Source organism: Pseudoliparis swirei, chromosome 15, assembly GCF_029220125.1.
Source record: "Pseudoliparis swirei isolate HS2019 ecotype Mariana Trench chromosome 15, NWPU_hadal_v1, whole genome shotgun sequence".
In the NCBI taxonomy this organism is placed as follows: Eukaryota; Metazoa; Chordata; class Actinopteri; order Perciformes; family Liparidae; genus Pseudoliparis; species Pseudoliparis swirei.
Window position 1 is genome coordinate 15503873 of NC_079402.1, and position 12423 is coordinate 15516295.

General features: G+C 42.9%; 1 protein-coding gene across 7 annotated transcripts in view; it reads left to right on the plus strand.

The window, feature by feature from the left end:
• nup214 (nucleoporin 214) overlaps positions 1–12423 on the plus strand; it is a 33287-nt gene that overhangs the window by 17477 nt on the left and 3387 nt on the right. The window contains exons 23-34 of one of the 7 annotated variants that reach the window (XM_056433355.1): positions 116–283; positions 683–794; positions 2761–2824; positions 3286–3330; positions 3621–3690; positions 4349–4433; positions 4872–4924; positions 5383–6930; positions 8482–8555; positions 8645–8822; positions 9392–9541; positions 11110–11281. In XM_056433355.1, the coding sequence (XP_056289330.1) occupies positions 116–283; positions 683–794; positions 2761–2824; positions 3286–3330; positions 3621–3690; positions 4349–4433; positions 4872–4924; positions 5383–6930; positions 8482–8555; positions 8645–8822; positions 9392–9541; positions 11110–11281 (2719 nt within the window). The remainder of the gene's footprint in view (positions 1–115; positions 284–682; positions 795–2760; positions 2825–3285; positions 3331–3620; positions 3691–4348; positions 4434–4871; positions 4925–5382; positions 6931–8481; positions 8556–8644; positions 8823–9391; positions 9542–11109; positions 11282–12423) is intronic. The other 6 variants (XM_056433356.1, XM_056433357.1, XM_056433358.1 and 3 more) reach the window with 6 other exon arrangements.

Consider the following 12423-nt stretch of genomic DNA (forward strand, 5'->3'; position numbering starts at 1 on the left):
TTTGGCATTCAAATGACTGCTTTTTAATGTCACATGATGACACAGAGTACAACTGCCAAACACTGGTAGGCACGCTTTGTTTGTATAACTGTTGCTCACTGTGTTGATATTCCAGTTCCAACCAATAGGATCAACCTCAGTGGGGCGGAAAGCACTGCTCTTGCCACAAAGACAGTTAAACATGGAGCCCCACCAACTGAGAGGGCCATCCCGGTCAACATCCCTGCCCAGCAGGCGGCAGCCACTGCTGCTCTACGAAGGCAGATGGCCAACCAGAAGACGGGTAGGGGGAGCATGACTTTGATTGCACTTGAAAATGCTTTTTAATTAGTTGATTTGTATATGGTAATGGGAGATGTATTCATTTCTTATGGGCAACACTGCGTGTCTAAGAAGCTGTTTGTAACTTATTGTATTGCTGTGCCCACTGTAATTCACCAGGGGGAGACACAGACTTCCTGACCAAATAATATGAACCTGCTAGCTTAATGTCCAAGCACAGTGCTTGCCACATCCTATTTTAGAATCACGTACTAAACTGTTTCCTTTCAAAACTTAAATCACCATGGCTACATTACATTCATTTAAATACACCTGCCTGGTGTTTCTTTTTTTTTTATTATAAACATTGCATTTTCCTGTCTGTGAATTGGTCACATATACATTTGTGTGTGTGTTCCAGCTCTGGTCGGTACCTCCATGACAGAGTCCATTTCGAAGACGATTCCTCAGGTGGTCAATGTCCAGGAGTTTAAGGACAAAGGGCCTCCGATGCCGGTTTCCAATGTTATGAGGTAAAGATTTCTCTTGAGTTAAGTCTTGACAGTTAGTTGTGTTAAGGAAAGGGATGTTTTAAAATGTATGAAGTGTTAACTATTATGTTCTGTCAGCCTGCTATGATTGAATTGGCTAAACCAACTCCAATATGTGATGTGGTTCAGAATGTATGTAATGTGGCAGGCAAAAGGTCTCGTTAAAGGTCAATAATGATTGTGTCTGGACCCACAATTTTCAATACTCTCGCAAGATGGTTGCGGTTAGGCAATTGCCTTGAATGGTCACGTTTAGGGCAAGTTGTCAGGCAACTTTTGCAAGATTTTGTTCTACTTTTTGGCAAATCTAGAGGGACCATCCTTGACAACACCAAAAGTAAAATGACAACCACATTAATACGTTTACCGAATGTGTCCAAAGTTCTGTGGTGTACGCTCAACATGTCATGTCTGTGTGGCTCCTAAGATAGTGGCAATGATGTAACCAAACAGACAATGCTTTTTATCGGTCTTATCTTACAGAATAACAGTAAACAATCACACAATATATTTTACTGATGACACATTTGAACTGTTTTCAAAGCTTCAAAGTTCATGTATGTCCCAACTTCATTCATTACAATTTGAATTGAAATTAAGTTGTATTGTCCAATTTTAATTAACATGGCAGATAAATTTAATTACTATTATAAATTATTTCAAATTTTTAATTTAGTTTATTACATTTTTTATAATTCTTTTATTAATTTATCCATCTTATCTGTCCTGTCTAATTTGAAACATGTTATATAATATATATATATATAACGCCTGTATCCACATGGATCTATTTCTGATAAGGAGTAGACAGTCTGTCACTATGAGTCCTGCAGGGTTATGATGTTTGTCTCCTCGGCATAGATTTGTTAGGTCACTGACTCCACCTAAACTTTGCCAATGCTCACGGCCAGCCGCCTTTGCATTCTAGTTTGTTTCCTCAATTATTCCATCTCTTCCATATAATTGTACACAAAATATCACTTTGTATTTAGTCTTACCTTTTTAATTCCATCTCCCTTGAGTGTCTCCCTTATTCTAATATATCGTGTATTATCCTGTCTTTTCCAAATGCAATGAAGCCTGTTCGATGTTATAACTGTGATCTGTATTTGTATGTCATGTCTCCAGAACACTGGATTTTAAATGAAACCGTGACTATGAGGCAATTAGAAACAGTATGCTGTAGAATGGAGCCAAAACAAAACCGCGTAACTGCACTCTGTGCACACTGTCTAATTGTCTCTTTTAATACCATTATCCATTTCACTTCCATTTGTTCATGTCTTTCGTTTGATTCTTAATTCACTGCATGACTCACACACTCTCGTTTGGCCCCTTTCAGTCTCCTGCACCTTCCTCTTTCTGCCTCACTGGGCTGTGCTCCACTTTTGTGCTTGATATTTCGGCAAGCCATCCGTTCCTTGCGGCTTTTCCCAAATAAAGCCTGCTCACAATAACAAACAAGCAAAGCGAGGCATTGTGAGAGTAAGACGATTATGAATGTGGGCTTTTCTCTCATTCCAACCTCCTCTTTTCTCTCGCACTAGTGTAATGGTTTAGACTTTTCTTCAAATGATTCCCAGCTAGATATATTTAGTTTGAACAAAACATCCTTCCAAGAATTTAAAAATCCACACTGTTAAAGATTTGGTGATGATTATAACTTCTATTAATTCAGACTGTGAGCAAAGGAATCGGTATGAACATTGTCCCACAATATTATTATATAGTGAGATCATGAACCGTATTATTTATTTAGTGTCCAATCCTACACAATGGAAATACTTGTAGCAGAGACCAGGTTTTTGGTTGTGCATACTTCATTTAGGCAAACGCCCCTCAGCTCACTCAATTTTATAGGTTTGAGTTGTATTGGTCCTCGTTGACGGAATGAAAAAAAAACGAAACCCTGAACACTCTCCGTTCTTTGTTCTGCTCTCTTTCCCAGCTCATCAATACCGGATCCAGCAGCCCCGGTCTTTGCAACAGTTTCTTCCAACCAGGCCAAACGAGTGAGTACTACATCTGTCCATCACTCACCACGTTGTCCTTCATCTTGTGATACGGTTGTGCACACACGCAGCTATCTATCTATCTTATGGCCAAAATGTTAGAAAATGGTGACATTTTTATACGTGTCAATAATTTGATCAATTCTTTTAAAAAAATCATTTGACTTGTGAGTTATATATATATTTATATATATAAAAAATCATTTGACTTGTGAGTTATATATATATATATTTATATAGATATATATATAAAAAATCATTTGACTTGTGAGTTATATATATATATATATTAAGTCAAATGAATTTTTTTAAAGGATTGATCAAATTATTGACACGTATAAAAATGTCACCATTTTCTAACATTTTGGCGGTAGTGGCTGATGTTGAAGTTACTGAGGATCAAGCATGTTTAGTACTCTCCCTGTAATTTTAAAGATGGTTCAATTTGTGATAATTCACAGATTGCTGACAGTTTTACATGTGAAGACAGACCACTAACGACATGGGTGAGAAATGCCCCAGCTCCCTCCCATGGTCATGTTACAAATTGCAGTTTGGTGGCATGGGAGCTCCTTGCACAAATCTTCGTCACTGTTCAATATAATGGGAGTGGCCCAAAGCATCCTCATCTAGCCACATGTGTGCACATCAACACTTGCTTGTGCTCTTCATACGCCGTACGATTGCAGCCGATATAGCCGTGTGTTCAAAGGAACCTGCACAGTGATTGTTTTAATCATACACAATGGATATATTAAACTCTTAACAGCCAATGCCTGTTTAACACTCTGTACAGAATCCTACCCAAAGTTTCCAGAAGATGTCCAACGAAAGCGCAACCAACCCACAATCGGGCTTCGTGTTTGGTAAGCACTCGGTTGGACATGGGTGCATACATGGTTTCCTCCCACCAAGAACATTGCTTTCGATTCTTTACGATAGGCATTCAAAATCCTAACTTTTATTTTGCAAGGTAACACCTAATATGTTATATTTCGACTTAACTTCTTTACACTGGATCCGGGGAGAAATAATGCCAACACTGATGCTGTTTTAAATCGGTTAAAATAACGATCTATCTTTGAACCCCGAACAGCACTCTGCTTTGAAGTCTGTGAAGAAAATGTTGTATTTACTGCCGTGCTGCTTACGAGATGCCGGGTTGAGGCTCTGGCGTGGCTCCTTTTCTGTGGCGTCTTTGTTGGCGTGTCATGCGTTCTCTTCTCTCGCATTACTCATTTGTGTCGTTAAGTTAAGCTCCGACTGCGACCTCTTCACAATACATTGTGAATCTCCAAACCTCACAAAACATTTAAAACATTTACTCGAATCCTCTCGGTATAGACGGTCTATACGGGACAATTTCCCTGAAATCTCTGAATCGTTCCCTTAATGGCCTCTCCTTTACTTTTGGGCTGCTGAATAATGGTTTTGAATATGATATAAAATTTTTGCTATATATGTGCAGCATGTATTCTCAATATTGTCGGACAGTGTACTCTCTTATAAGTGTCTGTCTTTCAGGTCAATCGGTCAAACCGGATGCTTCAGCGGCTCCGGCTTTCTCCGCAGACCAAAGCACCAGCAAAGGTTTCTCCTTCGCATCAGGGTGAGTCAATTATGAGACTTAAAGAAGACTGCCTCATATTTGTATATGTTCATAATCATCAATGTATCAATCCAATCAAATGTGACGAACACCTTCTATAATTAGAAAAATGCACTTGACCATCAGCTTGTGTTGGTTGCATTCGGCTCTTTGGATATTTGAATATCATGAGTCGTATACTTTTCCAAAGGAGTGTTTTGAAGGTCTAAAATATTAATATCTCCCTTTGCCCCTAACTCCTAATCCAACCACACAGGGGAGGGTGGCGTGTGTGGAGGTGAACAGCTCCAGCTCCTTTATGTTGTGATTACCGCAGCGATTTTTATCAAATCTCAAAAACATTTCTACGCCATATATTGAGTTTCCCTTTTGACATTTGTGGTATTACAGAAGCTAAAGCTGCACTTGGTTTATTGTGACTTCATTCTTTTCTTGCAGGCCCGGAAGCTTCAGTTTTGCTTCTGTTCCTCAGGGAGGTGGACTGTCACAAGGTAAGATGATACGGCGACTTGCTATCAGAAAGCCTGAGCGGCAGATCACACGAGAGGGGGCGGGGAGGGAGTGCTTACGCAACCAGGTGATCAAATGTCAATAATGGAGGGGAAAATATTTCAATGCAGACATCGAGCTCTTAGATGAGGACGAGCGGTCAATTATATACATCATCGTAATTACCTATCACTAATATCAATATCCGTTGCAACAATATCTACCGGCAGCGGTAGGACGTTAGTAGGTAATAAAGCCCGCCTCTCGTTTGATTTGATTGGTTGCCTCGGCCAATTGTGACATTGACAAGCGGTGCGACTCCGCGCCTGGTGCAGAAAAGCTATCTTTTATGCACGTCTATAAAAATAAAAATAAATTGTTTAAGGGAAGAGCACCTGTGACTCACCCTTTAGGATAATGTCAAATGTATATTCACTCTTTTCTCCTTATATCTTTGCAGCTAAAGACGGGAATAAATTCTCCTTTGGTGGAAATGGCAAGATTATGTTTACCCAGACGGGAGAAGAGCCTTTCGACCACACCCCAATATCCACCACCCCTGCTCCTGGCACAGGGTCTCCCACCCAGCCTTCAAGCTCATCAGGGGAGAAAGCTGCCTCGACCACATCGGCCCCCAGGATAGAGCCACAGTCCCTGAAGACAATTGGAGGGGAGACTCTGGGAAGTTTCTCTGGACTACGCGTGGGCCACGGAGAGGAGGTTAAAGATTCAGACGCCAAGCCTGCTTCTGGCTCATTTAGTTTTGGGGAAACTGCACTTAATGGAGGCAAGGGAGCAACAGCGTTTAGCTTTGCTTCAGGTCTCCAAAAGTCTGCAGAAGATTCTCCGTCACCAGACCTGTCCAAGGGGGCATCGTCGGGCAGTTTGTTCAAGCCTCCTGAACCGAGCCCCAAGCAGGCCTTCTCTGTTCCGCCGTCTAGTTCCATCGCCTCCGCTTCACCCACGTCCTTCGGTAGTCTCCTTGCAGCTTCTACAGACCCCTCCGAGGAACCAAAGGTTTCCCCACAACCCTCAGAGCTCCCACCACCGCCTGAATACAAACCTGCTGCTCTACCAGTCGTAGAGAGCGCCAGTCCCGTTGTGGTATCTGAGCCAGCAGCAGTCGCGGTTCCAGCACCAGCACCTGGACCTCCTATGGCCACGACAGCCCCGACCGCAAACGTTGCCCCCTCCGTCACTGCACCAACTGAAGCAACCACTCCAGCACCAGCCAGTGCAGCTCCCACAATAGAAGGCAACCCAGACAGCACCACCACCACCACCACCGCCACCACCACCACCACCACCACCACCACCACCCCCACCATTGCTCCTGTGCCCACTCCCGCTGTGGCCACCCCTGCTGTAGCACCTGTCTCCCAGGTAGCTCCAATAGCGTTCCAGGTGCCCAGTTTTGACAAACCAGGTTCCATTTTTACTCAACCTGCTCCTGCAACAACAGACAGCTGTTCCCTTGGTGTTATACCAGTCATCAGCACAGCTGCCGCTACAGCCACCACTCCCTCTAATGAGGTTTCCAGTACAGCAGCCCCAGCTGGAGGCAGTGGGTTTGGACAACGTGTTGCTTCTCCAGCCCCCGCCTCAGACCCAGCAGCCACCGGTTTTGGCTCATCTGCCTTTGGTACATCGGCTGGAACTGCTTTTGGCAAATCTGTGTTTGGCCAAGTTGGTGGCTTTGGTCAGCCTGCCAGCAACACCGAAGCAGCCAGTGGCTTTTCCTTTGGCCAATCGGCCTTCGGTGCAGGTTCTAACAGTGCGAATACCGTAGGCGGTGCTTTTGGTGCTGCTACTGCTACCGATGCCAGTTCCTTCTCCTTTGGCACGAGCGGCGCCAACACAGCCAGCAGCACTGGCTCTGGACTGTTTGGTCAAACCACAGCACCGGCGTTCGGCCAGAGCTCAGGATTCGGGCAAGGGTCTGTGTTTGGGAGTAACACCACCACGTCCTCATCTACAGGATTCAGCTTCGGACAGCCGTCTGGTGAGTGTGAGTCTGGGATTTCTTACTGCTAATTCTTAAAATATATTAATAATTTGTAGCCAACTGTTATTTATTTTGTCTAGCTTTACAGATTTGAGACGGCAAGACTCCTGATTCGGTTTATTCGGGGCTAATCCTGATCAGGGTCTCTAACATTGAATATCTGCCAATACAAAGTCTGATTTAATATTTATATGCACTTAAATGTTCTATATGTATCCGATACATTGAACAAATTGTTGAAGCTAATATTTCTGGCACAGCTAATATTTCATAATTGGCTGAAACGAATCCTTGAGGTTCTGGTTCAAATGATTAATGAGCTTATACTATTGATATAAATAAGTTTAACTGGGGGAATTGAATCCCGGAATGGACGTGGCATGATTCGCTAGAAAGAATATATACCACTGGTGGATTTGTAATAACTACATAAATACTCGGAAGCGTCTTCCCTCACAAATGATACGTGTCTAAGTACAAGCACCAACAAACCAACCAACAGGAACAGGCTGAGAGTCGAGAACAGTATTTGAACACGTACCGCTACATTTAATATCGGCCCTTTGCCTTTTCTTTATTTACCTAGATTGCGTTTCTGTCCTCACAATTGTTATTTGGATGAGAGTTATATTCTTTTTAGCCTTCATGTTCTAATATGGCATATGCAAATTGTAGTTTCAACGCCACTAATGCTACACTGCACCTGACCGTCTCAAGTCATTACATTATTTCACCACAGCACATTACAAGACCAAAATGCTATTAGAATCATGTGGCTATTTATAATTAAGGCTTTCAAAGGCATTGAGTCTGCAAAGTTCTCAATTTCAAAGCAGTCAGCCGTAAACAGTGGAGACTGTGAACTGCTCGAGTTGTCACTCAAAAGTGGTGTTATATTTACTAATCAGAACTACGCGGCTACAGATAGGTGAGTTGTGTCTGACAACCTCTAAATTGTATTATGCCTGTAATGGACAGTGAAGCTCTCATTAAACTGACCAGCATGCACATTGTGAGGTGATTTGCAGTCCGATGTGACGCCTCTTCTGGATGAAAAGCCCTCATCTTGCAGCTGAGAAGACATCCGATTGTGACTGTGGTGCACTGCCTGCCTGAGTGGGTTGGGGGACTGGCTGTGGGGTTTAGGGCGGTGTGGTGATCTGAGTACAGAGGGTGGCATGAGGGGAGTTGTCACATTCCCAAAGATTCTCTAAATACTCGCATAATATGGGAATGTGTGTGTGGACAGCTGATGTTAATGGATCAGCAGTAAGACGCAGCCCTTCCTGTCTTTGCCCATTTTAAGGCAGCTCAGTTTTCAAAGTTAACTTATTCTGTTTCATGATATTGTGGAAGAAAAACAATATATATATATATATATATGTGTATGTGTTTATATATATATATTTATATGTGTGTATATTTATATATGTATATATATAATATATATGTGTATATTTATATATATATTATAGTGGCTACTACAGTGATTCTTCCCGACATGACGTAGCGCTGCGGATGTCTCAGCCTTGACTCTTCTTTTCCTTATTACAGCGTTTGGCTCTGCCGCTGCTCCTCCGCCACCTGCGTTCGGCCAACAAGCCAGCACTGGGAGTGTATTTGGACAGGTGTTACCCACTGATTTTTTTTTGTTGAATGATAGAGAAACCAACTCTATTCTTCGGGACACATTGTTTAACTAACATTTCTTTTCCAGCAGCAGCCGTCATCTGGTGGGACTCTGTTTGGCTTAAATCCAGCCAATCCAGCGGGCTCTGCTGCCGGCGGAGGGTTCTTCACCGGCCTCGGAGGAAAACCGAGCGAAGACGCCGCCAACAAGAACCCATTCGGCACCAATGCGCCCACCGGAGGGTTTGGGCAACCCGCTCAGACAGGTACGCAAAGGCAATCTGTAGGAAAATAGTTTGGCTTTCATATTGTTGTCGTGAGTGTCGCAGCTTTATCACACTGGAGGCCAAATGGAAACCGGAGCGGAAACAACTTCCCAGTTTGCTCTCCTTGAAAAGTGCATTTATCTGCTAATCTAATCGCTGCCTGAGTGAAGCTGGCGCGAGGAGAGCGCACCAGGAGCTAATCTCGGCTTGCCCGGAGATGTTGTGGCCTCCTGGTGGGTTTATTCATAAAAGCACGATAAAAATGTCTCATTTCACAAAGACGGCCAAATCAACACGTTGCAGCGTAATCAACCCGTTTCATTATAATTTCATTTTTCACTTAATTCTTTCCAGTGCTTGTGATAAAGTCTGTCCATGAATACGAGAAATGAGTTTACACTTGATTACAATTTCTCCTCGGCATTGAGGAGTTGACTTTAACTCGTTGACTTCTTGTTTCCTCGCGGTATGTTTTGTTTCTACGCCTCCTGCCACGAACTTTAAATTTAACATTGAGGTAAAGTGCCTGTTTGCATAGCACATATGAACACATCTTTAATCTCCTCTAGGTACCAACAGTCTGTTTGGAAGTACCAGCGCCAAGTTTGGCTTCGGGCAGCCCTCCTTCGCTGAGCAGAAAGCCAGCGGGACCTTCACCACCGGTGCAGGGAGCGTCGCCGCCCAGGGATTTGGCTCCTTCGCTAGTCCGACTAAAGCAGGTACAGCTTTCCCAGACCTCTTTTTATTCTAATAGTGCTCTGGTCCCTCCGTCCTGATTGGCTCGCCCTGCTCCCGTCCACTCCATGAAATTGATGCTTGCCTGAACTTGGCAGTTCACATTTTACCGGATCCTTCATAGTGCTGACATTTTCAGACTGGTTTCCATGTGCTGTGCATACGCCCTGAGGGTAGAAATGAATAACTAATTAAAACTGCGCTAAAGGCCAAGCAAATTGTAAATACTGGAGTAATTGCATAATATTATAATTCCCCGCTTACACACTTTCATTAACCTGAGATGGCTTGTACTCGAGATGTTTGATATTCTCTGCTTGACATTTATTTGGGGTCTGCCTCAGGGACTCTGGTTCAGTGATGCTGGGAAGGCTATAATCGCAATCCGTGGCATCTATACATATTGACATTTTGCATACCAGCTGACATTGCGTTCTCCTTTATCACCTGAGCTCCAGCAGGTGCTCTCATCTCCTCACCCCAGCAGAGCAGGAAGAGAGCTAGTCGTGATGTCGCTGCCCGCTGATGCCGTGTTAACTTTCAACACCACAAATCAAAGTGTAAATGTTTATTTGATACCCAAAAGCTTTAAATTAGTTTTTTAAGATGCGTTATTATTTAAGTAATTTCTAACTTGAATAGCCATCACCATTCAATAGTCAATGTTATGGGTTTTAAAAAAGTGTTGATTTTAATGCGTTTTCATTCCTCATTATCTGGTAAGTTGGTCATTTGAATTATGGTTGAAAAAGGACATTTAGCCTATTTAGATTGTTCACGTGGTTTAAACCACGATGCTCTTATTCGCCCAGGCATGAAGACGAGTTAGTCAATCAAATTAAAACGCTACTTAAATTAGTCGTGACGTTTAATGGGAATTAATTGATTCCCTCCTAAATAGATTCCTCGGTTTTGAAGATTTAAAATGGGCTTTTGTCTTTTTAACATATATATATTTTTAATTCCTGGTAAAAAATATATGAATAAATCGTGGTCAGTGTGGAAGCCATCGCAGCAATTTCGTAGCTCTACTGGGACACCAGGACCACTCGGCACTCTAATGCCCCGTCACTGGCCTACGTACGGGGAATTTAATCTTGTTACATTAGCCCAATCAATTATTTACTGGGGCATGCTGGTAGCCAGGCTGTAATTTCAGTCCACCCTTCCCCCCCCCGCCCGCCCGCCCGCCACTCCCACCTCCGTGGCTTTGAGTCGGTGTGAAGTATTCATCCGGTCTTTGAGCTGTCACAGGCTGTTGTTGCAGAGCATGTACTGTACATAAGAAGACACACTGTTGTGACTAGTCATCACGTTTAGACATCTTCTTGTGAAATACAATGGGGAAGAATATTTACTTGTATTATAGATATGATTTTTTTTTATTTATTATATGCATTTACTTGTTTGAATATGCATGCATACGGTTTATTTTCCAAGGCCACAGAAAAGGCATCGTCACTGACCTTTGTGCTGAGGACCATGTGACTCCCTGTATTTAGTATTTAGTCTGGTTTCGGTTCCAAAAGCTTTTCTGTTTGCCTCCCTGCAGGTGCCTTTGGCAGCGCTCCGGTGTTTGGGAACGCTCCTTCCTTTGGAAGTTCCCAGGCATTCGGTGCTGGAGCGACATTTGGCTCGAGCCCTTCCTTCCCCAACAACATGGTTCCCTCAGCTGGTAAAGTGTTTGGAGAGGGAACAACGGCTTCCAGTATGGGAGGATTTGGGTAAGAAACTTAATATGATCCGTGATAAATAAATAAAATAATTTAATAATTATAATATATATATATATAATTTTTATTGGATAATTACAAATGTTTTTATATGTATATATATATAAAAACATTTGTAATTATCCAATTAAAATTATCCAATTTCCTCGTTTGTGTTCTAGCTCTTTATGAATTAGTTCAATGACGGGTTCACAAGGGAATACTGATTAAAATATAAAAAAACTAGAAAACTAACTTGAAATGCCTGTTGTGCTTATTGACTTGATTGTAAATTCATATTGGGTCACTATTATATTTCCCCGTGTCCGTACGAGTGCTCAAATTACAGCCCGATTATACAAGTGTATAACGGTTCTTTTCCTTTTGGTTTAATTCAAAATCATCAAATGTTTGATGTGGCACATCATTTTAGTGGAACATTTAACCAACGGTTCACTTTGAGGATGACGGCGCTCGTCGGCCTTCGCCACCCTTCAGAGGGCCGAGCCGCTCTCTGGGGACTCTGAACATCTGCTTTGTGTCTCGCTCAGAGCGCCATCACCAACACATCACTCATGAAGCAACCCGAGAGCGCCATTCAACACTTTGTTAAACCCTCTATTAACATTAGTGTGATGACGCGATAAAATCAACCCAATGGAGAACATTTTAGAAGCCCCATTGAAACCGTGTCCACTTCCTGAGTTTTGAATTTGACAGAAATGTCTAAACGGGAAATCCCTTCCAGCCCCCGCAGGTCCGATTCAGTCCAAATTAAATTTGAATTCCCTAGTTTTCCCAGTCATCTCCTTTATCAACACTGTGTCGATCATGTCCGTGTGGTTTGTTCCAGTGAACACGGCTATGAGCCCGACATTTTTGGAGCGCTGTGCCGGACTAGATTATTTCCCTCCGATAATCTCACTCCACGGTCCTGCTGCCTGCAGATTAAACTGGCCGGCTCGCCCCCTCTCCCTCCGTTTGGTTTATTCTCCCCATTCTCTCCCTCGGTGGGATTACCTCTTAAACCCCCCGTATCGCAATCCTCTCACACACACACACACACACACAGGCGCCCCATATGACACCTTCTGCCTTGTGGCAAGTTTAGTTCGTAGCAGCTAAACAAGGAATATGTACATCTAGTAGTAGTA